This window comes from Notothenia rossii (genome assembly GCF_949606895.1).
Source record: "Notothenia rossii genome assembly, chromosome: 5".
Taxonomy (NCBI): Eukaryota; Metazoa; Chordata; class Actinopteri; order Perciformes; family Nototheniidae; genus Notothenia; species Notothenia rossii.
Genome location: NC_136903.1, coordinates 69,938,007 through 69,963,328, shown reverse-complemented (window position 1 = coordinate 69,963,328; position 25,322 = coordinate 69,938,007). Strand labels below are relative to the sequence as shown.

Here is a 25,322-nt window from a genome sequence, read left to right as displayed (position 1 = left end):
ACTTTAGCCTCAGTGCCAGGCTGTAAGTGGCTGCCGTGAGTCTACTGTGCCATGCCACAACACCACAATGCCAATATAGTCCCAGCACTCTGGGGCCCCTGAACCAAAAAGAGCCAGTGCTGTAAAAAGTAATGGCGGTGATAGCATTTAAAAAAATATCACATTAAAAAGTTAATGTAAAAGTTCAGCAGACAGCAGATTAAATGACAGCATAAGCACACAAAGAAGTGTAATACAAAATGACAGACAAGGTGAAGGAGTCCCTTTCTAAAGGAAATTAGGACATTCTAATGCAAGTTTTATATCGAAATCTTTAATAATGCTACATACCGTAAGCGTCATCAATTCGTAATAGTTTTTTCGGCGGTTTAATCCATAGCTTCATTCCTTAACAGTGAGTTAATAGGTCTAGGTAGCTACTCTTGCTATGGTTACCGACGATTAATACAGTTTAAAACCTTTTTCTTTTTCCTGCGTAACATTTACAGTAAACCAACAACTACTCGACAAGACATGTACAATTAATATTTTCAGTAGACTTAATGTATTTTCCCAATTTTAATCATAATAATTTATAAATAAGAAATTAATTTGACTTTGTTGTCATATAGTTTAAGTAGACTATGTGTACAGAAGTAGTCATCTGCCGGCGGAGGGATACTTCAGTGAGCTATACGGTATATCCGAGGGGTCACAGATTCAAAGTATGAGAGACATAAGGATATATATAAATATATTTCTTTTTATATAATAATGCTTCAATCTGATGGAAAAATCACTCATTGGTTGCAATGCTCCTAATTCACTTCCACCACCATATCGTGTAATGTGAGGTCACAAATAGACATGACTTCATTTTTAGGAGTAACAAGCCAAATAGAGTGGGAAACCCCTGGTGAAAAGTATCATATAAAACAGTGTCCTGGTTATGGGATTTTTTCTCCCATTTTCTAAAATCTCTTCTTTGATATCTTTAAAAGCAGATATGTCATGTTGATAATATTTTACGAGCAACATTTGTTGTAGTTTTTCTTTCTTAAAGAAAACTGTGGCCCTGAGTGCCAATCCCCACTGACCTCAGGGAGCCTGTCCAGGCACTGATGTCACCAACAGCAGCCATTTTTAATACTCATCCACTTACTAACTGTAGCAGACAAGCACATCGCCATAGCTCACAATAGGCTGACTTGCAGCTAGATATAAATTGTATCCATGACAAGGGGATTTTCCAATTAGTACGAGGAGAAAAGGTTAGATGATTTGGGATAGATGTCCTTTGCTTGGTCAGTTAATTACACTTGCAATCATTTTGGGGTAAAATGTTGTTGGGTCACATTCATCACAATTACACCAAATATAGTTTGACTGCCAAAAATGGCTGTAGACGATTTAGAGTCTCTTATTATACACCCATGTTTAGAGTGTGCAGAATTCCGGGGGCTTCATTCAAAGTGAATGAAAGAGAAACATGGTTAGCTATTTGTTCTTGTTCTCAGGCTGCACTGCACTCTATTGGCGTGACAAAGTCATTGCATTCATCCATCAGGAATAGCAACACATGTCAGACAGCAGAGCAGGCATAGGCTTCCTACCTTAACTTTAAACCTCCTTAATCTATAGAATGAGCACATATGGCTCAATACAGCATTTGAGTAGCATTGTACAGTATGTTGACAAAACACAATTCGACATTACAACAAGGGACATGAAAAGAAAAGATTGACAATCCTTCTGCATCCATCCCACTGAACATCTTTATTCATAATACTGGTAAAATATAACACATTTGTATAAAAATGTAGAAAATTGTTCACAAAATATAACACTTGGCTTTTTGTCTATTGTAGTTAATGCTACTAGGCTATTATAGCTTTCAGTTGCTAAAGGTGATATTCTTTTGCCAGCAAAAAAGTAAGAATGAAGGATGACAGATATAAAAAAAATACACACACAAAGAAGGCAACATCAATAAAGTTCATTAATATAAAAAGATAATTTTATACAAAACATCTCATACATTCTAAAGAACAGCACTATCAGTCAATGTTCATGCCCTTATTGCTAGTGTTAGTGTTGTGTTAAAATAGACTATTTGTGCATCTTTTATCAGTCATTTTAAGGTGTCTTTGGTAGTTTTTAAACTTTTTTCCAAAATGAAGAAATGTACATTCCTGCTAATGCTTGATACACTTTGAAGTCACGCTACTTTTTTTATTCTGGAAAGTCACATAAAAAGCTTCAGCAATACTTATTTGTGGACTTATTGAGTCGAGATTTGCTCAGATATGTTCTTGAATTACTATTAAAAATACTGTAATAATTGTTTATCGCTATCAAAATTCGGTTCATTTGAATAGTCACAAGAGACAGAAACCTCTCCACGCAGTGCTGTAGTCAGTGCAAAGCCACAGTGTAAAATGAGTTCCCCTACCAAAAGCTGCAGCCTTCTTCCGTATGAATAATCTCAATAGTTGCGAAAAAAGTACCTCACTGTACCCGTGAAAATATTTATTTTACTACAGTGGTAGCAATTGATAACATTCCTGCTTCTTGATCCTCTATCCTGAATTAGTATGAGGAATTTTTCCAAATAACTCCTCTTTGGGATCAGAGCCAGAGTGCAGTAGCTCTGTACTATTAGTGTACCTACGTTGCTCAAACATGAGCAACTATTACAGATCCGCTGACTCAGGTGTCATTCAAAATAGCCGTCATCCTCAGCTGAGTCATACACCAGTAGTAGATCGGGTTATTGTTTAATCAGACATACTGTAATTTAGAGTTTTTTTTAGCACCCACAACATATGAACGTATCACCTACTATGTATGTACCTCATAGAACCAGGGACTTTTCTGTTCTGCAGTTATAAACACCATTTGAAAGAAAATAAGTACACAGCTGCTTTACGAACACTTACAGTAAACATGTGGAGTGCAAACTCTCTGTCTGGAAAGGCAATTACAACATACAAGTAATCTGAAAACTAAAGATGCAAACACCAACAAGTCCTGAGAGTCTGTCTCTGACTGCATCTGGGCATGTGTTGGAATACTGATATGCCACTATAGAGCGTGTTGTTGATGACAAGGAAGAAATCCCTATTAATACAGATTAATATTTAGTAGCACCGAGAAACAACTTCTCAATCACTAAAAGCACAACTTTAGTCTTCACTTAGCTTTTCGAAACACCCATCTTATAAACTCTTTTCTGAACATTGGCCTTCAGAATTCAAGCAGTCTATCACAAGACAGAGGATGATTAATCCATTGTCTCTTTGTCATGTACACAACATTATAATATATGTATATAAAACGTATTTACATGCATCCTTCTCTACTCCACTGTTGCCACAGCCCCATGTGACTGGAATGCCTGTTTGGAAAACGTTCAGTATCAGTTTCATATCAGGCGTAAGGCTCTGTGTCTTACAGTAAGGCACAGAAAATACCAAGTACCAAGGCAGTGAAGGAACAATACAGTGAGGGAGGTTGATCAGGCACCTTTGGTTTTAAGGCTGAAAGTGAGGATTTTTACAATTCTGAAACCTGTGATAGGATCACATTCGCAGCATTGTCTCAACTTGCGACCAAAATGCATTACATGGATATTCCATTAGCTACAGACCCCTCTCAAGTTCAGGATCCTGGATTGAATGCAGGTTTATATGTTGGGTTTATTTATAAACACTTATGTGAATGTTTAAAACAGCCCAGACTAATGATCCATCACATCAAATGATCCATTTAAAAAGGGGCCCACTTATCCTATTCCCCAACTGAAAGTTCTTACAAAGTAACCCCCTGTTGGTTACTCCTGAATACTGGGCTTTCATGTGGGATCTCAATTAAAACATTAAGAACTTGCCAAGGCCTCGACCTGATTGTTAATCTTCAAAAAGATGCCATAAACGTTCCTTTTAAGACAGTGTGTTCAGGTATTTGTTCTCCCCAGCCAGCGAGGTGAGCATTGATGTCATGTCGCCTACAGCCATGTTGGACAGACCTGAGCCTGGAGCTAGGGTAACAGAAGTCTGGGGGGTGTTGAGGCGGGATGAGGCCTGGGTTGAAGACCCTGGCTGACCCTGAAGAGGAGGGTTGATTGGGCTGAATGAGGAAGAATCAGCATCATCAATGATTGAGGTGAAGTCTATGCGAGCGTTATCGAGGTCCAAGTTTTCTAACGCATTGGAGATGGGGCCAGATTCAGGATAGGGAGTCATGGGGAGAGGTTTTGTGCCCCCTGTTGGGTCCAGGTTGGAACCCATAATGTGCTGCTGGTTGACACAAGGTCCATTCTGGGGGTCCATGTGTTTGTCCATGTTTATCTGATCTGAATAGTACATGTTATTGTTATTGGAAGGAGAGAACATTTCATTTTGCGTGTGCTGTGGATGCTGGACTGGAGGGAGTCGGACTGCTCGTCTGGGGCTGGAAGTGGAGTGGACAGGGCTGAGTTGGGGTGGGCTTCCAAGGTAGCTCCCTGCTACCTGTGACAGGCTGTTCTGGCGGCTGAGAGGTTTCCGTCCCTGAGGAGGCCTGGGGACCACCATCTCCTGACCATAACATGAACCTTGGAGACCTGTCAGCTGCTGCTCTTTAGGTGGCACAGAGCTGGTCCCTCGGCCGTGGGCCGGGGGGCTCATGACCAGGTTCTGGTTGGGATAGGACGGATATGGCTGGTTGGAGTAGAGATTCTGATTTTGATGCTGTGGACTTAGCTGCATCATTGCTGTCTGGCCACTCATATCCATATTATCAGATAGAGGAGGAGGTTTTATTCCACTCTGCTGCTGCTGCTGTTGTTGCTGTTCTTGTTGCTGCTCCCACATGAGTGCTTGTTGGGACTGTACATAGTTTCTCACCATCATCTCCTTCACCTGCAGCATGGGGGTTTCTGACCTCTGCCCATCTGTCAGCGCAGTACCAGCACAGCCTAAGCTCAAGCCCCCTCCACTGGGGTAGGAGTTCTGGTTCGGCCCTTGAAAGTCACAGCTGGGATTGTTTGAGTTCCTCAGCAGGACCTGGCCAGGTTGTGGGTAACCTTGAGTCTGCTGGAGGAGCATCCGCTGCTGTTGGAGCTTAGCACTTTGACAGGCATTTCCACCTCCCATCCCAGGGTGGAACTGCTGCTCAGGCTTGATGGTAAGCTTGTGGGTTCCATCTGGACTGTTGTAGAGGCCTGTCTGATTGTTGAAGTGGGCTTGTGTGTGTTGAGGCTGCAGGCTAGGATCTACAAACTGCATTCCTCGCTGGTTCTGGATAGCCTGGTTGGGAGTTTGGATTTGGTTGTGGGAATCAGTCCAAGGACCTCCAGCATCACCACCCTGGCCACAGCCTGGGTAATTGGGGCCTGAGGGGCTAAGCTGGCATGTGCTCATGCTGTACTCGGTCTGTTGGAGAAGGGAATTGGATATGCCCTCCGAGTGAACAGGCCTTGCTTGGCCTATTGGATTTCCACCAGCCCTGGAAGGGACTTCCCCCCCCTGGTTCTGGTAGTGGCCCTGCATGTAACCCTGGTCTGGGCAGCTCGGAGAGTCATGTCTTGGAGACAGCTGATTTCCAAGAGAAGCCCCAGCTCCTCCCATAGTTTGATGCTGTTGCTGATATCCCATGAAGCTTCTCTCTCCAGGGGGCATCATCATGGAGCGATCCCTTGCTTCAACAGAGCCAATCTGGGGCTCCATACCCATAGCCTCCATCATTACATTCTCTGTGATGCTAGGTGGCCGAGGGGAGTAAAGATGGCGAGAAAGACTGGTGTCTGAGCCACGATGTAGAAGCGCATTTCTTCGGCCCATCATGGCTATATTATTCAGGCTGTTGAAGCGCTTGGGGGCAGCTTGAGGATCTGCTACTGATCGGACGGGGTCACTGGCTCGCCTGCTGTGGTTGCCTGGAGCCTGGTGTGGGTAGATGACACCAGTGCCATACTCTGTGTTGGCACTGTGCCTACGTGGACCACCATGTTGGAGGAATGGAGGCAGAGGCTGACTCTGGTACTCACTCAAAACACCTCCTCTTCTGCCTGGAGTAACTGGGTGCTCCATATTGGGTAAAGGAGTAGGTGGTGGTCCACCAGTTGCTGCAGCATATTTGGCCTTTAGGCTGTATTGCTGGGCAGGTGTTAAAATAGGAAGACCTGGCAATCCTCCTCCTCCAGGACATGGAGCTCCTCTGCGATTGGTCTCAGGAGAGAGGGGGTCTCCCACACTCTGCTCTGGGCCAAGGTGGTGACATCCTCCGCCTCCAGTTCCTCCCATTTGTGAGACATCACTTGAGCGCCGGCTGGAAAGGTAAGGAGAGACCATGGAGGACCGACGGCTAACAGTATATGCAGAGCTTAAGCTGCTGGTGCCGCTTCCTCTTCTGTCATTTGAAGGGCAGCCAATCGATGTCCCACCTCCTAAATCGTGATTGGACAGTTCCATAACCCGTCGATTTGAGAGGAGTGGAGAAGGTGCACACATGCCCACATTCTCCCCTGGACCTGAAAATAAATATCCAGAACGAGAAAGCTTAGAAACGTTTAAATAAAAACTATTAATGTCAATTTAGATAAAACAATGTAGTAACAATTTATATTTCAGCCCAGTGTAAATAGTGTGTTTTATGCAACAACTCAGGCTTCACACATACAAACCAAAGAATAGGCACACATCAGAGTTTTGGATTACATTTGTTGTATCATCACATACCCGGAAGTGCAGGTAGTTTGTGACTGGCACAGCGGCCAGGAGGGGGCGGCCTGCGGATTTGCTTCAGCTTGTCAATCTTCAGATTCTCCAGCCTCTTCAAAGCCTGTGCTGACATTCCCATTGTTCCAACACTTCCTGGCTCCCCTCCTCCTCCTGCAACTCCATCCTCCAGTGCTGTGAGATCCTCCAGACTGCCAGCTGCATTTAGGTTCATCTCCACCCCACTGTCATTGTTGTTGGCGCTCCCCAGTGGAGAACGTTCGCTACTGCAGGATGATTGACCACCAGGGCTGGGCTGGGATTTCTGAAATATTTTATGTGATGTGTTTTAATGTCAACACTTTTGCAGGAATGCTAATCATTTGTGATACTAAATGGGGGAACAACTATGGATGTGTGGCATCTAACAGCAAGCTTTTGTTTATTTTCTTGTATTTAAAGGATCTTGCAGGACATAGACAAACTGTATTACTTACCAGAGCCGTCTCAGGAATAAGCAGTTTGCAGTCCTCCCTGCGTGTCTCCTCTTTCTCCAGCAGCAGTTCAGAGCTCGGGCCTCCAGGGGTCATAGCTGAACCGGGGGGTCGAGGTCCTGTGTCTCCACGGTGCTTCTTGGTGATGTGGGCTTCAGGACCGTGCACCGTCTTCACATGTTTACGCAAAGAGCTTGGATCTGTGTACCGCTTAGTGCAGCCGGGGATCTTACATACATAAGGTTTCTGTAAAAGAGCAAGGACACTGTCAATACATAAAACCTTCTTTGTGAATACAGTCTTGCATCCCAAAATATACTTTACTACAACTTGACTGCTAATGACATTTTTTGTCACAATTAGCAGTTTATTATTAATAACTAAGGTCAGGTTTTTCACTGATATGCTATAGCTTGCATTATGAATATCCAAAAATATTTTCAGAAGTGAAAGACTCCCTGCAAGTCTCCTATGTGATAGTATCAAATACAATCATCAATAGATGTGGACATATAAAGTATGGCCAATTTAACATCTTAGTCTACTCACTTTATTTTTGCCTTTGTATACACTGTCCCTTCGCTGCTACATTTTACATTTCCCTGCGGTGCGACAACTAAAAGATTTCTGATACTTATTCTGATTCTAATATAATATAATTTTCAATAATGTACAACCAAATTTCAATTAATGTAATTACTTTTCAGTGGTGCACACTACAGTACCTCATTGGAGTGAGTTCGGTTCTGGTGCTTGGCCCGATCTGAAGCGTTGGAGAAGGCTTTGTTACAGCCTTCGTGTTCACACACGTATGGTTTCTCTCCTGTGTGAGAGCGCAAATGGGTCTTCAAATTCTCCAGGCGAGAGTAGGCCTTATTACAGCCTTCAAACTAAAACAAAACAAAAATAGTTTTATAAAAACAGCCAAACTGCGAAAGAGAAACAAATAGCCAAGAAGAAACTGATTAAAACAGAGAAAAAAAGTACATGGACAGTGATTTAGGATACACTCACAGTGCACTTATGTGGCTTCTCTCCTGTGTGTCTGCGCATATGAACCACCAGCATGTACTGGGCTTTGAACGGCCTCTGTTCTCGAGAGCACTCCTGCCAGTGACACACAAACTCCTTCTTTTCCCCATGGATGTGCTCATTGTTGATGTGCTGTAAAGTAAACAGATATATAGAGGGAACCATTAACAATCTAAGTGGTATACTGTAGATCCCTTTTTACTTAAAAGCTGTTTTTCTGCTTTCTGTACAGTGTCTTTTGACATTGCCATCTCTTACATGAACAAGCTGCTCTTGTGTGTCAAACTCTTTGATGCAGCTCTCCCAGTGGCAGTTGGTTTCGTAGATGGCCTCTGGTTCAGGCTTCCCGTCGTCCTTGTCCATGTCATCTCTGCCATCCAGTAGGCCCATGAGGGGGTCCTGATGAAACATAAATACAGACCAGAAGATCATGATTCAAGTTGAAGGAAATGGTGTTTAAAAATAAGGTGATGGGTTATTTGGGCAAGTAGAGAATAGCCCCACCTGCTGGCAACAGAGAAAAGGGTTGTTTTATTGGAGCTGACTAATCTGGAAATAAATATTATCGTTAAATAATGCAAGACTTGAAAAAAGGAACATTTGTGGGATTCTTCCTCTAGAGAAGACATTATCTGTATTTAGATAAATGTATGAGCCTTGAAGTGAAAAAAACAGCGGTGCTAATTGCATTGAAAATATCTGTGTTTGGTTGTAGCTACTGTAACTGGCAAAACTATTAACATATTAAAAAATAACATTAGTGGCTGCTTTTATGTATCTTTTTTCTACATCATTTAATTCGTTGGATATACGTTAATACGTTTATAGTAAGAGTATAGTTTGGAAATTGTTTCATTGCCTTGGTCAATGAAAACGGATGGCACAAAGGTAATGCCAGGTGCGGCTGATTACCTGTTGCAGCACTGCAATCTGATTGGCTATTTACTGTTGTCGTCATTTGCTCTTAGTTTAGCAGAAGTGGAAACAAAATAGTAAACTGCGGACACAATGAACGATATGGACTATGTTGAACAGCACAGAGTTACAAGTTTTCAGTTTGAATAAAAAACGTGAGACATTTGGAGGCCACCAACCGCGCGATATTGTTATAAACTAAACCGTTGGTTCACCAGAAATATAAAATGGCTAACTGCTAGCTTGTCACAGAAGACGCTTTTTTTGCCTCCCGTTTGTTATTCGGACCGGAGAGGACCTACTAAAAAACAGACTCAATCTCATCTCAAGCATCTTTCTGAGAGGAGTCTCAATGTGAGAGCAGCAGGACATCGTGGTCAACAGTCGATCGAGCTGCAGGATAACAACAAGCTCTGTCGGATTATTGCCTGTGTTTAACTGTGTAGAAAACGTGACATACTTCATTATGACAATGCAGAGGGGGAAGAAGTACTCAGATCTTGTAGTTAAATAAAAGTATACAGTACCAGAGTGTAGAAATACCCTTACAAGTAAAATTCCTGCAATCAACATTTTACTCAAGTAAAAGTACAAAAGTATTAGCATCAAAATACACTTAAGTACCACAATTAAAAGTACTAGTACTAATTATGCAGATTGGCCCACTTCCGAATATTATCAATGATATGTTTTGATTATAATTATTGATGCATTAATTTGTTTATCAAAGCTGGTACATTTGCAGCTATTTTTAATGACTATGTATGCTGCAGAGTAGCTTGTGAATTTATTCCAGGTGTTACTAAAGTCTTATTAAAGTGCTGATTATATTACTTATGTAGTTACTTTACATCATTAAACAAAAGCTGCAAAGTAACTAAAGGTACTCAATAAAGGAAGTGGAGTAAAAAAACATGATTTAGATCTGTGGTAATAGGTTAGAAGAACAAATTAGGAAATAATTGAACCTCCCAAGTAAAGTCCCTCTAAATTGTCCTTGAGTAGGCCTACAGATCTTGAGTAAATCTACTTGGTTACTTTACACCATTGTGACAAAGTGTTTATTTTATCTGTCTGCATCTATGCAAAGCAGCACTTTTTTGTACCGCTCTGAGAAACGCATGTATACGAGATCAGTCATGTTCTGCTGACATGATGATGGAGGTCCTTTGCCAACAACATAAAACTAGTTATAAACGCTAGAAGTATTCTTCTTTCTTTGCATGCTGTGTCTGTAATAGTCAGTCGAACATGTTCACAAACTGCAATTTGTTTGTGATCCGCCAACATTTAACTCAATTTCCATGAAATGTGCCACGGATATATGAGTTTATATTCCTGCATATGACAAATCTTAATGCCAAAACTACAATTGTGGTGTGATGGTGAAAACTACTTGTGAGAAAAAAACCGATTCTTTACCTGAGTGCCAGTGGAAGAAGGACTGGCCACATCACCCTCTGACCTTTCCTCCATGCTCTTCAAATTCATGCCATCCATGCCAAGTCCCAGCCCTGGCTCTGTCTTCAGCTACAAAACAAAAACACACATCACGTTACCTTTGTTCGTGTCTATGAAAGTCATTAACATACAATTAGCACAGATGTAAATTCTCCCTACTGAAGACCTCCCTTTGCTTCCTATTCCCACCTCCCATGCATCCACTTCCAAGAAATATCAAGCAAAGTGTGTTCTGCTACTGAATTGTTGTGAGATTTTTGTGAGTGAGAAGGCTGTCTTACGTGTCCATGCTTGGGTGGAACGTGGAGCCGAGGATTGTGGGGAGGTAAGCGGGAAGCTTGGCAGGGACCTTGTGTGTGTCCACCCAGAGACGTCCCCCCGCCTCCTCCATACATTGAAAAGTGTTGCCTGGATTGGCAGTTTATATTGCTGGAATAGCCAAGGGACGGGCTGTAAGGTAACAACAATATGGCAGTGTTAAGAATTCAATCTGATGAAACTGGTGAAATAGTCAATATCACTTAAAATCCAATACAACTGTTGGCCAATTTGCTGAAATGTAGAGTGGACTGGGCGAAAAAACATTCAATACTCTTTTTTTCCTTTTAATACTTGAAAACGTAACTTTTTTCTGCATTTCTTTGTTGATCTTATTTCCCTAATTTGCCTTTGTACATATCTACCTTTTTGTTAATAACTAAATCCCCATATTTGCCGAGCAACTGGTCAGCTGACATGAAGCTATGAATCACACAAACAGGCACATTTCACCACATCTTTATTACAGTGCACCTTTATTTGATCTCTTTTTTTCGACCAACTTTGCTGGCTTGAGCGTTCAGACTTCATATTCATATATTTTGGTAAATATTGGTGCACTAATGTGGCCAAATTAAGGGAGAGGGAACACCACAAACTTCATGCCTCAAAGTAAAATGCATTTATGATAATTTTATAATTTCTTGAATATTAGAGTTTACTAGTCTGAGGTAATTGCTATTTACTATGTACGTGTGTGCCTAAATATCTGTAGGTAAGATGTCTGACCTCATGGCGCTCACAGAGAGGTGCCCATAAGAACTGGCCCCATTAGGGTTGCAGCGAGAGTTGACAAAGGCCACCAGAGAGTTGGGTGATGTGCGGATCACTGTCTGCAGGTCCACACTGGCATCAGACAGAGGAGAGATAGACAGAGCTCTCTTTTTACTCAGCTTCAGTATGGATCGAGGTGTGGAGAACCTTGAGCCTGAAGGGGAACAGACACCAGGAAGAGAAGGAAGGTCAGCTCTGAGGATGCAAACATCACAAAATGAATTTAATAGGAAACTGTGGGGAGTCTTTTCTTACCATCAACTGAGCCCATCTGATCTGAGCCAGGATGGCAGAAGTTGTGATGAGAGGACATCATGTTGTTCTGGTTACAGTAGGGGGTGCTGTTGCCACCTGTTGGACATTAAAGACGGACTGAAACACTTAAACATACTACTGCTAAGATGTAAATCAACAGATCTTGTTTTAGTAAGGTACACAAATGGTTCACAGGTTTCCTCTTACTCATCATGTAGCAAGTTTGCTTGTTTAAAATCTCAATTACATATCATGTTAACTAGCAGTTGTGTTCTTCTAAAAGCTGCATGAGCAAGTAAGGACATCCACTTGCATTTTGGTTCAGTCATTTGAAGTATTATTATAGGTAGAGTTGCAAGGATCACTTGTAAATGTAGCTTTTCTCTAATGAAAGGAAGAAGCGAGACAATTGACTGTCCTTTCAGGTTTTATAGTGATTTTCCTCTTAGTTTTTGAGAGGAACACTATTCACTGTATATATTTGTTATATGTACAGGTTCTTTGTTTACCCCTAGTTCACTTTAGGTTAACTAGGTAATTTAGATCAGTCCAAGCTGGTGTTTGACCAGGTAACATACATGGCATATATCTTAGCATATACAAGTCTTCTATTGTCTGCAGATCTTTCCTATTGTTGAAATCTGGGTAGTCTCTGTTTCCTTCTCCGTCTCTCAGGTGTCTTCACGTTGAAATCAATAGCAGCTGAGATTTAAGAGATGTAAAAGATACTCTGACTCACCCTCTGGGGGCGGCATGCCCCTGTGGCCCATCATACTGTGTGGCGGTGGGGCCTGAGGGGGCCTCATATATTGATCCATGCAGTGGCCAATCCCCTGGCCTGGGCCAGATCCATGAGTCATACTGGGAGTCATGGGGTTATACATAGCGCGGCAGTCCTGGGGGGGGCCGTTGAGGAGCGGGCCACGCAGCGAGGTCACATCACTGTAGGGAGACTGGTCTGATGAGACTATGCTGCAGATATCAAAGAAACACTATTATCAATCATGAGAAATCCAAACTAAATGTGAAAAATTGCAAATGCAAAAAGTGTGATGGAAGCTGTGGACATAGAAGACATAAAATGGTAACAGTGTCAAAACTGTTATAATTTTTTAATATATTCTACATTATATGTGATAAAGAGCAAGTTCCAACTTGAAACGTACTCTGTAAAAGCATTTTAAGATAAGCATTCAACATGGTTGCAAGTCACTAGTCAGGTTTCCATCGAAATATTTCTAATAATAATACAAATACATTGTAAATGTTCATTGTTTACACTCAAGCTTTTCAATAAATTAAAACATATATAAATTCAATAAATGTAATATGCACTTATAATATGTGAACAGAAACACACATATTGAGGCAGAAGGCATAGAGTAACAAATGCATTAAGTGAATGGATTTAGGTCTTTAAAGTGACAAAGGAGTGAATTATTATATATAAATTGGAAACGCATATTGAAAAGATATTTTGTTAATGCATTTGTCCTAATCGGTCATTTGGGTCAAGTTAAGTGAGAGCAGCCTTTTGGAAACCTTCTATGAATACCACCATATTAAGGGTTAGTAACTTTTAAAGCTAGTTCACAGCCTGGATCTCTTCTGATATCTGGTTCTCTCCACTAGATGGGGTATAGGCCTTACGTTGGTCTTCACTGGAAATGTACTCTTCTGGGTTTTCCCCTAGGAAAGCTTCATTGGAACTTTCCAATCTTCTCATTCATTTTAATGTTTTCTCTGACCTTTCTTCAGTCTGCCTGGGTAGTTTAAAATCTGTCTCTCTTCTTTTCCTCCCTCTCGCTGTCCCTCTCGCTCCTCTCCTGATGGGCAGACTTCATCTATCCACCTTCTCTTAAGTCCTCCTTTCAGTTCTTTAATTATTTCACCACAACGTGTATTCCACACAGGAGCTTAATCTGTCCTTTCTAATCCACTGTGCTGGTTCCCCCCGACTCTACCTCTCCCTCCTTTCTCCCTTTCTCCCATTCATCCCGTCTGTTATACTTCTCTGTTTCTCCCCCCCCCCTCTCTCTCTCTCTCTCTCTCTCTCTCTCTCTCTCTCTCTCTCTCTCTCTGTCACTTTCTATCTTCTCTTCCTCACTCCCTCCTCCTCCTGCTCCTCTGTCTTTCTCTGTCCCTACTAGCCACCTTTCTCTCCATCTCTCTCTGTTTCTCCCTCACTCTGGGTAACCTGAGCAGGGCGCGAGGCAGTCATGCAGAGCGCAGCGGGGCCTGGTCAGCCTGTAATTAGCAGCTGTCAGAGAGAGGCCGAGTCCACCCGCAACCTGGGTGGCATGAGGGAGGGAGGGGGGGAGTAGAGGGGGAGGAGTGAGGGGCTGGACTAGCACTGCGGCCACAACAATTGCAGATAGTCCTGGGCTTCTGCACCCTCCAGGTACAATTTTCAAGCCTCTTAGATGAACATGATTCCCGTTTTCTAGATATGGAATAAAAAAACATTGATAATTTTAGCATAAAACCTGGGAGCAGGAGGAAATAGGATGAATCTGTCCCACATCAGAAAAGGTGCCAACTGTAACCTTTCAACTTATTGACACACAGTGTCAAACCTCAAAGGGAACAGAAGAGAACAATTTGAGATGTATAAGTGGTGCACTAATACTTTATGTTGGGACTTTATTTAAGTCCTCCAATAACAGTTGATTTGCCAGGTGTTATATCATTGTGCCGATCCAAGAAAAAGAAATTATGGTCGGAAGGATGAGCTGTTGTTTGCCAAGAAATATCTACAACATGTAAGCTTGTTTATTAATGTGCTGTTGTATGTCAGCTAATATATGTTGGTAATTTTGATACAAAAATGCAGCTACTTTTTAAATAACTCAGACAATTACATAGTTTGTCTTCTATAAAGCTCTGTGGTACACTAGTTCATTTGTATATTTGTCACATTTAAGTGGAACTCTGAAGTATGTGTATGATGTGTAAGAAACGAAAAACAATAATATTCTTCAATATATCGTTTTTAGATAATAATTCAAACATCAATCTCTGTATCTAACTCAACAGGTAACATCCCCTTGATAACAACGTTTTCATTTTTTTAAACGTTTTGTCTGTCAAAAATCAAGATGCAACATGTCAGCCTCGAAATATTGCCAGAAGTTTTTTTTTACCAAGTATTTTGGACACTGCAAGGTTTTCTTCCCCCCTTTTTTCTTTTTCTTTTTTATGCTTATTTAGAATAATCACGTTATCATTCTATGTACTTAACATTCAGGCATGAGAGTGGTAACAATCTTCTTATCAATAAAATACATTTTATCTTATCTTTTCCCAGAAATAAAGCAAATAAGTGTATTTACCAAAATGTTGAGGTATTGCTTTTACTTCTCTTATAGCAGTTGTGGGATTCTGTATGACAAATAGACGTTTAAATGCATCAAGGGAGTAATGATTGAGGACGTAGCACGTGTTCATCTCTCTCTTACCCTCTGGAGGGCTGGCTGGGTGAGGTCTCGTAGTGATACAGCCCCTGGTGTGGCTGCATGTCCACTGGCATTGGAGCTCCGAGACCTACTGCTCCCCAAACACCCTGGACCTGACACAAAGAAAAGGACACGGTTAGGCTGAAGCAAGGAAACCAAAACAAACCCCACCAAACTAAACTACACTCCACCAGACTGAAAAGTCAAATAGACAAAAACAATTGTGGTTGGGGAAAAAAATAATATGTAGGATGTTAATAACAGACCAAACCAAGCTAAACAGTTGAAGGGCAAAAAGAAAACTCCATCTGAAAAGCTTGAGTCATAATTATTTCAAACAAAGCGAGTACTACTCATTACTAAATACATGAAGAAGAAGGAAATATATTTAAACACATTGTTAAACATCGTTATGCAGTCTTGCATTTACATTTTACTGACAGTTGGTAAGCAGAGGAGTCATACTTTCTCAAGAATGAAAGCTAGAAGCACTCATAGTGGACAGTGATAAACGTGCTGCTATCCCTGCTTCATCCATCATATTTTATTGGATGAACTGTATTTGTGGAATGTAAACTCTTAATGTCAAACATTTTAATAACTGTAGTCAGTCTTTTCATGAATTAAAGCTAATAAAAAATTATACAATGTAAATGATAAGGGATTAAAAAACAAAAAAATCTGATAACAATTAAACGCCATGCTGAACACAGTTTATGTATCATATTATGAGTCACTGTGGTGAACAGGAGGCTAATTGTATTAAAGGTATGTTGACACTAAAGTGATTTAAAGATCAGTTGTGTGGTTTATGTGTTATTTATGTAATTGAGGGGTTGTTAAACTCTTTTTAACTTTGAAAAACAACAATGCTTGATTTGCATTGCGCAGGCACATATCTACAGAAATATAAGCATCTAAAGCTCTATTTGGATAAATTATACATGTCACCAATAACTACATACAATAGGAAAAAATGTAAATGAATTTGCTCTAAAAATATATGTTGTTGATCGAAGAACAGACAACTCTCCAGATCATGTGATTGTCCTGATGTGCCCTGATGGACTCCTACAGATTAGACAAAACCCTGTGACACAAACAGCGGGTTTGGCTGTAATCTCTCTTCTCTAAACAAAGTTGTGCACCTCAAACGCTGCTGACAGACACTAAAAACCTGCCGCACCTTCCCATCCTGGAAAGTAGCGATCACCACGGAAAGAGCATGAAGAAGAAGAAAATGTGGGTTTTACCTCAAAGCTTTAAAAACAAATACTTACGGGACGTTAGCAAAACAAACAGAGAAAAAAATAACAGTAGAACAAAGCAGTCTTTTGTATGAGGCTCATATTGAGATGGTGTCTTTCAGCAAGAGTGCATGTGAAGGGTAATTCTAGCTGAGAGATCTTGGGAACAAGCACCTGCTCATTACATCCAACCACATCAGTGCAGGTACTAATAATCGGGACTGTGGTTCTCTAACATGGTTACACAGGTAATTAGGACCAAAAATTACTGTACACGTTCTCTGATGTCGTTGCTACCACATGTTTGGAAAAGCCAAAACATTTGTTAATATTAGTCTGGGTCAATTCAGAGATTTTTTTATGCGAAAGTAGCAGAAAATGCTATATTAGCTTGTCATTTCCAAACAAATGTTGACACTGATTATAACAGACAAAATATAGAACATATTTTTGCAGATTAATCAATGATTAATGATTTTTTAATAATCCATACAAATTTCAAAATGTAAAAATTGTTCACAAATCTGACACAATGTTCTTTAGCTTTGTACTTAAGATGTTGCCATGTATGTCCCACCAAAATATCCCATTGCTGCTGTTAATGTGACAAGTGTTCGAACCTAAACTGAGAAAGCTTCTTTTCCCTGCAGATGAAAGCTCTGTGGTTTCAGTGTGACAGGTTGCTAGGCCTGTTATGTAGTACCACAAGTGTTAAAAGGGCAGTAGGGACCTATTTAAGCCCACAAACCACCACGGGGATTTGATACGCAAAGTTAGCGATTGGTTAAATGATGTGGGCGGTCCGGGGCTAATTGCATATATTCAGCGCCTGCTTCGGATGTGTGTATGATAATTAGCCGGAAGCGCTAAATAGAGATCTTGCCCAGCACCTCAGCTGTCCAGAACTCATAAATACCAAGAAGGGGGTTGCCAGACTGCCTGTCACACACACACACACACACACACACACACACACACACACACACACACACACACACACACACACACACACACACACACACACACACACACACACACACACACACACACACACACACACACACACACACACACACACACACACACACACACACACACACACACACACACACACACACACACACACACACACACACACACACACACACACACTGACACACCTGTCAGTCTCGCCAGGGGGTAGCATAATAATCCAGTGGCCACCAAGTCGGCAGAGAATGTGTGTGTGAAAGAGTGAGTGTGACTGAATATACCGGAGCAGTTTGTACTGTGTAAGCATGGTGGCAGGTGTGTATGAGCAGGGAGTTTTGGAGAGTGGGAGTGGGAGTGTATTTGCTCTGCAGCGTGTGGGTTTGAGTGTGTGTGTAACAGAGAGTGTGTTTGACATGATAAATGGTGGTGGATCTAGAGTATGAGTGAATAATGTATGAGACCACGTGTGCAAAAGCAAGCTGGAAATCTTTTGAAAAACATGGTTCCAAGTGTTTCTCCAGGGAGCAAGGCAGCAACTGAGTGTGTGAGTGTTCAGTGTACACACACCCAACAGTGTGTTTGTAATTCATTTGCATGGTACATAGAGTATGCTCTTATTCAGTTAATTGCAGTAAAGATAGTGCAAATATAGAGTTATTTAACAGAATTCATGTTTGCAAAGCATCCCGTCTTCTCGAAAAATTACATTTATATACAAGATTTCTGCAGGTAATGCACCAAGATTTCATATTTTATCAATCTAATGTGGAATAGTTTCTGATTGATGCATCTTCCTTGTATGTGTTTATTTATGTACACATATAAGTGCATATGATTTCATAAATGCAGGGTGCTGACACAGGTGTCGTGGCATTGTGCTATTTTAGGTCAAAATCCTGTGAGAAACTCTCAAGGAGTTTGCTCCTCGTGTAATTTTGCGGTGTCGGGTTTTAGAGGGATAGGGCAAAGGCATATTAAAAACCCCAAGGCTATAAATCAACGGCTAACTAAACAAGTCTGTGGCACAGCGAGCTGGGCAGGAACCAGGGAGCTGAGGATGAGGACAGGATGTCCAGCCACTTTCTAAACCCAAAACCTCTCGGTTCAAACACTCCAGCTTCAGCATCATCCCATAGAAGTTAGACACACCTAAAAGCCAGTCGCTTCAAACCTCACACAAACACTTCCTCAACATTATCCACTAAACATGGGAAAATGATGAAACCAGTGTGAGAAAACAGGGCATGAATATAGTAGTAGTATTTCAGAAATGGTAGAAGAGGTGCACGTATCGTATAATGCAGTTAACAAATGTTTTGAAAACATTTATTTATATTTTTATCTTAAATGTATTTTGTATCTGTGTATATAAATCCCTCTGTGAGGGCAACAAAAAGTTGGTCACAAAATGTTTTTACTCTTAAAACAATTCTTACAAAAGCAATCGTCAATATAACCTGCAGTGTCTTATACACTCATTTAATTAATTGTGCAATATATTAATCAACTATATTTGATGTGTATTCAATTGGTGAAGTATATTTAAAATCATCCTGTTGTCAAAAAAGAAAAATTGCCTGATAGGTCGCACATTTGGTGTTTGAAGACCCCAAAGTGACTTCCACAATATCACCCATTGAGAAACATCTTAAAGCAGGCACTGGGCACTCTGCTTAGTCCTGGTTAAAGTAGCATGGCAGCATGAGGGATGATATAATCCAAGTTCACCTCCAATTACTTAATATTTTCAAGCAAAAGATCTGAGTTGTGGTCTAGCATAATATATTTCCATTCAGTCTTACTTTCTAACCTGCACAGCTTAACACCAATACATAAAATATGGTTTTGTATCCCTACTGGTCTATTACTCATTCACAGTCAGAAACCAGACCGCAGCACTGTAAATACTCACCTCTCAGCAAATCCTGATACTAACTACCACTTCAGATCCAACACATTATTCCTCTTTTAAATCAAAGGTTGGATTCAAGCAATAAACCCTCACTTGCTTCAACATAGGCTGTTTTGTTTTTTCAGCCTTACTTGGTCTGGTATGAACTGTAGCTTACAGCGGCTAATGTTAGATTATGTTAGCAAACGGGAGGTAGATGTACTATTTACACTATGATTTGAATTACTGTAAGATGACGATATAACGACATCGTAACAATACAAGTAGAAGAGACCCATTCTAGTAAAACAAATAAAATCATTAAACATTAAAATAATCAAATCGCCATTCGAGAAAAAATTAAAGCTGCATTGATTGTTTTGAACAAGTGTAGATGTGCTTTTATTGCTTATGAACTCAACTTTTCATTATAAGAAAAAATAATGCGTTGTTTAATGATTAAACGTTTAAAAGTATTGCTTTAGAAAACCAAACAAGGTTGCATTTAATTTCAAAATGCACAGTAACATGGCTCAGCGCTTGTGTTTATTTATTATTTTTGTTCCTTCTGATGACGTGTAAAGTGTAATTTCATCCAAACAATAGCTCAGTAAAACACCATCAGTATACATGTATTATACTTGTTGCAGGGCTTCGAGTGCATAGGTGACTTTTTTTTGTAATGGTACATATTGGTCCCACCAACCTCGGCTCTCAGGTGAGTTTGTATATGTGGTATACAAAGACACACATTGTTTAGTCTTGCACTGCTGGCCATTTGTGACATTCCCATCAAGCGTCATTCCTCCTCCCTCTAAGTCTCCTGAGAGGACAGATATTTCCACAGGTCACTGGTTGTGTCAGACAAAAGGCCTGATCCGACTCTGCTTCTGCGCTCCTTTACTCCTGGGTGTAACACTAAACTGGGGCTCACACATGACCCCCGCTCCCTCCCCAGCCAATGTAGAAAGAGGCATTTAATGACAGCCCCTCTCCTCTTAACCTCATTTCTCTTCTACACTCAGATGGGAATGTGAGTATACAGCATGTGTTTGCAGGATAATCTCTTACTTAGACAACACAAAACAGCCTAAATCAAACCGGCACACATCTTTGGAGCATGTCCTGCCGTGTAAACAACCGTCTGAAACTATTTTGTCCCCCACCCTCTCCCTCATTCCCTTTTCTCATTCTGCCTTTTCCATTGCTCTGTATCTCTGGCTATCTCCTTCTCTCTCTCTCTCTCCTTCTTCTCCCCCGCTGCCTCCACCCTCTCCCTCATTCCCTCTCTCCCAGCTCATTCCTGCTCTAGCGACCTCTCCCTCGCCCCTCCCCCTCCTGGCGGAGCAGCAGTCGAGGTGGGTGTTCTCTGGCTGTTATGACTTGAGAGACGATAATGGCAGCTATAATGTAGCCAGCCGTTCCTGATGTGGCTGGGCTTGTGGGGGATTCTGTTGTGTTAGGGCTGGAGACTGAGCGAGGGGAGGAAGGGGGGAGACGAAGGTGGGGCTTGGGACCTCAGCCAACCACAGTCCAGATTGTAACTCATTTTCTTTTTCATTTTTTTCTCTCTTTCCTTACCCACTAACTTTTTCGAGCCTTGTTGTTTTTTCCTTAGCTGGTAAACTTTGTTTTTAAATTCTGGCTTTGTTTTTGTAACCCCCACCACCCCCACCCAACACAGACTCTCCTCCTTCCCTGCTTTTCTCCCCCACCCACCCTCCCTTGTGTTTTTACCCCTTTTACCCAGACTCTGTAAATTCCTCACAGCTGCTATAATGTGATGGGGGCTAATGGTGTGACCAGCGAAAGGCCACAGGGCCGGAGACATCACTGTAATGTACAATAAGCCCCATTCACTGACCTGCTGCAGGGAAGATTAATGTCATATCTACTTAAACAGCCACTTTGAGTTTCCTTTAACAGCTTTAATTACTCTCTTAAACTAAACAGAACACTTCAAAAGACACCGGACCAAGGCATAATCCTCATGTGAGTAGGTTCATGAATTGACGAAGAGCAGGTATTGGCTGGGCAATAATTCATCCTCATTTTCATTGTCAGTGCTATTATGATAATATTTTGATGGTAATATCTATTGTTATCTTTGACTTTTTATATATTTATCTCATCTTAATGTCAGACCTTGACTACCTGTCTCTATCTGAAACACAAGGGACAAGATTGGAAATGAGTTGGAGTCTGAAGTGTTTCTGCATCTAAATAAATTAGAACAAAAGTATTTTGTTCAATATAAACTGTAACTAAGTGTGGTCAGTTGCAGGAAGCTGTGTAGAAAGCAAGAAAAACAGTATTAAGCAAAAACAGCAAACCGCAGCACCACGTTTCTTTTGAATTTCTCAATCTAACTTAAAGTGGACCTATTATGCTATATTTTAAACATATATTGTAGGGCCATACCTATATAAAACGTATATAAGATGTACAAAAGTGCATTTTGCATGATAGGTCCCCTTTAATGTTGTCTTAAGAAAATGAAATTAAAATCTGTATACATACTTGTATATAAGATATGTTCGACAATTTGCTCAGTCTTTTTTTTTAGAAAGAAGAATCCCTGAAACCCTAAACTAATGTTTACTACACTCGCACTGTGGTTTAATACAGTCAACACCATAACCCAGGTTTCACCCCCCTGGTTCACACTGCACGTATCCCTGTACTGTGAACTGCTGGCTGAGGAAGCTGCGGTGCTGATATCTCACTGCTGGGGTTCTCACCTTGTCGAAATGTCAGAATGAAACGATGATCCCTTGTTGCTACACAGCCGGAGTGACTGATGACAGACAGCGGGGCACTAAAGGGATTCAGAGCCGCAGCTCCACATAGCTGCAAACTGTAGACACAAGGGCAGAGCTAAACCAAGCACAGTAGAAAAGAGTAACGCAGAATGAGTAGAAAACTGCTTCTGAGGAGAATTTGCTGAACTTCTTTGCAAACTGAGCTGATTTTAAGATGAGGAAGAGTTATGCCAGGAGCAGCAGTATCAGAGGAAAAGAGGGTTTTCGGCAAACTGTGGAACGGTTGAGGGCGTAGAGAAGAGCAAAGAAGGTAAAGTTAGCTAAATACACTGGCAGAATATATTTTAGTGCAAAAAGTACCGTAATTTACTCAAGCTGCCTTGTAGAGCAACACACTGCCTTTGCTGCATAGTCATGATTACTGTTTTACCACCGCAGTAACTGTCGGCCTGATCAGTCTGTGACTCGATAGTGTTTGTTTTAAGATTATGAGCGGTTCACCTCTCCTTGTTTTCATTTGCCTGCACAAGCATCGTTTTGTACTGCTGGCTGCTGAGCAGCTTTGCTTTCTCAGACGCAGTTAGATGTTTAACAAATGTCAGTTCAGGGATTTCGACTAACAACACTATCAAGAGGACAGACTTGCTACCAACCCATGTGAGAGTGTTTCCTTCCTCTTTAGTCTCCCCATAACTCGCTGTTCCTTCACTCCTCCACAATCCTCTGTCCTCTCTCCAGGCCACCCACCCGCTATCTTGCACATACCTGTGGTTTCCTGTACCCTGCTCCCCTTCTCTCCTCCCTCCTCTCTTTTTACCTCCAGTCTCATTCCCTCCCCCAACTCACCTTCCTCCCCTCTCTGTCTACTAAGTAACATCGAACTCTTCTCTTGTCTTACCCCTTTTATTTCTCTGCTTGTACTACTTCTGCATGGCTGTGAATCAGGTAGGTTTTACTCCAACCACAACTATTTCTTTGAACTCCTTTTATGGAGGAGAAGCGGAGCAAAGAGTGGGAGGAAAAAAGGAGAGAAGGATGGATAAAGCAGATGAGGAAAGGTTGATTCACACAGCTGGCTCCCAGCTGTAGACCGAGCAGCGCGTAAAAAATGCTCCATCTATAAACAACTAGAAGCCCAGCCCCCATTTTCAAGAAAAAAAACTCTGTCATTGTAAATCCTGCTAAGCAGTCATCTTCACCTTCACAAGCACTCAAGAACGTCACCCGACTCCTCTTTACTTCCCATCCTTTCTGTATCTCTACGTCATATTTTCTCCTGGTTCTTGTCCACTTTCCTGTCACTTGCTCACTGTGACTTAAACTGCCAATAATCTCCCTGACACCAGCAGAAGGAAAATGTCCTCTGCAAAATGTCAGTGGACCCAGCAGTAATACATTGAAACGGAGACAAAAACCAGATAATAATCTGTTCGGTTTATGGAAAGACCGCAGTGATTATAAGAAAAATAATAATCCTAACAGTCTTGGGTGGGCAGGCGATATTTATAGCCGGCCTGCTGCTACTTATATTCCTGTGCTGTATAGCACAGCTGGAAGTGAGGGAGGAGAGCGAAGAGGTGGAAAACTTGTGAGGAAAAGTAGACAGAGGAAAGGGAGACAGAGGGGGCTCCAGGGCATGGCGGTGGGAGAGTGTGTGGGGGCGGATACCCAAACGCATGTGTGTGGCTCAGAGCAACACGGACAAAGGAAGGCAGAGCGAGAGACACAGACAGGGAGTGCACTACGTGAGGCTGTGTTTATGTGTGTGTTTGCGTTCGGTGTGTGGGAGAAACCACTGCGAGGACCCTCCGAACAGCGACAGCAACAGACGAGGCCTGCGGGCCACCAGACTCACACAGTGACCACAGCTCTGAGAGCCTCTCACAGGAGGGAAACAAGACACAGACATTACAACCAGAACATGCACTGGACAGGATTATTCAAGAAAAGGACATGTGGAATTACTTGACGGCTCGTTTTTTAGGAAGTGATAATGCTTTGTAATGTGTAGACTTAAAGGCAGGTTCAATACTTGCAAGCATCTTTGTGCAGATGGACTTAAAAGAGGCAGAAGTTGAGACTGCCTGATGGATAACACCAGCACTTCAACAGAATGAGAGATAGAACCTGGTGCTCCAATTGTAACTCGTCCTCACAGTGTTAATTATTGTGTTGTATGAGAATTTTCTTCCTTTATATAGAATGCAAATTAATGAGTTAGGCTTCAGCACCTAGGATAAATATTTGAATTATTTAAAAAAAAATACTTAATGTAAGAAAATGTGTAGCAATTCTTACATGAGTGTAAAATGTGTCTTATCAAAGTATTTTTGAATATTAAAAATGTAAAAAACGATGTCAAACTTGTGACACAAGCCGACAATTCTGAAAGTATCCTAATTATCCAGGACAAATCTAATATAAGCAGGTCTGTAAAATATGCAGACATCATGTTTCAAAAGTCGCCTCTCGCTGACATTTGGGGCTGACAGCGTGTAAACATTGAGTTGTCAAAAACTGAGGCCTGACCTGTCACCGTACTGTAAGAGCAGATGTATGCTATAAAGAAAATATGTGTGGACACCATAGACTGTGGTGGACACTCGAGCTGAAAGTCTTTCAGAGACCCTGCTATGTCTCTTAAACTGCTCATTATAAACATCATAAACGACTCGTGTTGTTCTTCAGAGCATACCAGTATCTCTCCCCTCAGAATGTAAACTGTATTTAAATTAGTCCCAGCGGCTGAGAACATGTAGAGACATGTCTTCATCAGGTTTCAGTTGTATAACAAAACGTGCACATCTGTGTGTTTGTGTGTGCACCCTTCACAAGGGTCATTGTATTACAACGTGTTATATCATCACTTTCCTGCTTTCCCACAACCTGCCTTTTCTCCTTTTTACCTTCTTCAAACGATTTGCCCTTAATTGTCTCTTCCTCTAACTCTCTGTACCTTAAAGAAAAGAAAGAAACATATCTACAGTTTTAAATTTGCTGGCTCTTTTAGTTGCCTGCCTTTCTGTGTTTTTGCAATAATTTGGAAAAAAACATTTGCAAAACAACACA

The 25,322-nt window shown here is 41.4% G+C and overlaps 1 protein-coding gene across 2 annotated transcripts in view; it reads right to left on the bottom strand.

The window, feature by feature from the left end:
* Positions 1-1,729: 1,729 nt before the first annotated feature.
* gli1 (GLI family zinc finger 1) overlaps positions 1,730-25,322 on the bottom strand; it is a 50,026-nt gene continuing 26,433 nt past the window's right edge. For both annotated transcript variants that reach the window (XM_079684848.1, XM_079684849.1), the window contains exons 2-13: positions 15,385-15,494; positions 12,666-12,898; positions 11,927-12,022; positions 11,627-11,825; positions 10,861-11,029; positions 10,541-10,648; positions 8,462-8,602; positions 8,186-8,335; positions 7,897-8,061; positions 7,175-7,417; positions 6,699-7,002; positions 1,730-6,490 (exon numbers count right to left, since the gene is read on the bottom strand). In XM_079684848.1, the coding sequence (XP_079540974.1) occupies positions 3,921-6,490; positions 6,699-7,002; positions 7,175-7,417; positions 7,897-8,061; positions 8,186-8,335; positions 8,462-8,602; positions 10,541-10,648; positions 10,861-11,029; positions 11,627-11,825; positions 11,927-12,022; positions 12,666-12,898; positions 15,385-15,455 (4,449 nt within the window). In that variant the 5' untranslated portion in view covers positions 15,456-15,494 and the 3' untranslated portion in view covers positions 1,730-3,920. The remainder of the gene's footprint in view (positions 6,491-6,698; positions 7,003-7,174; positions 7,418-7,896; positions 8,062-8,185; positions 8,336-8,461; positions 8,603-10,540; positions 10,649-10,860; positions 11,030-11,626; positions 11,826-11,926; positions 12,023-12,665; positions 12,899-15,384; positions 15,495-25,322) is intronic.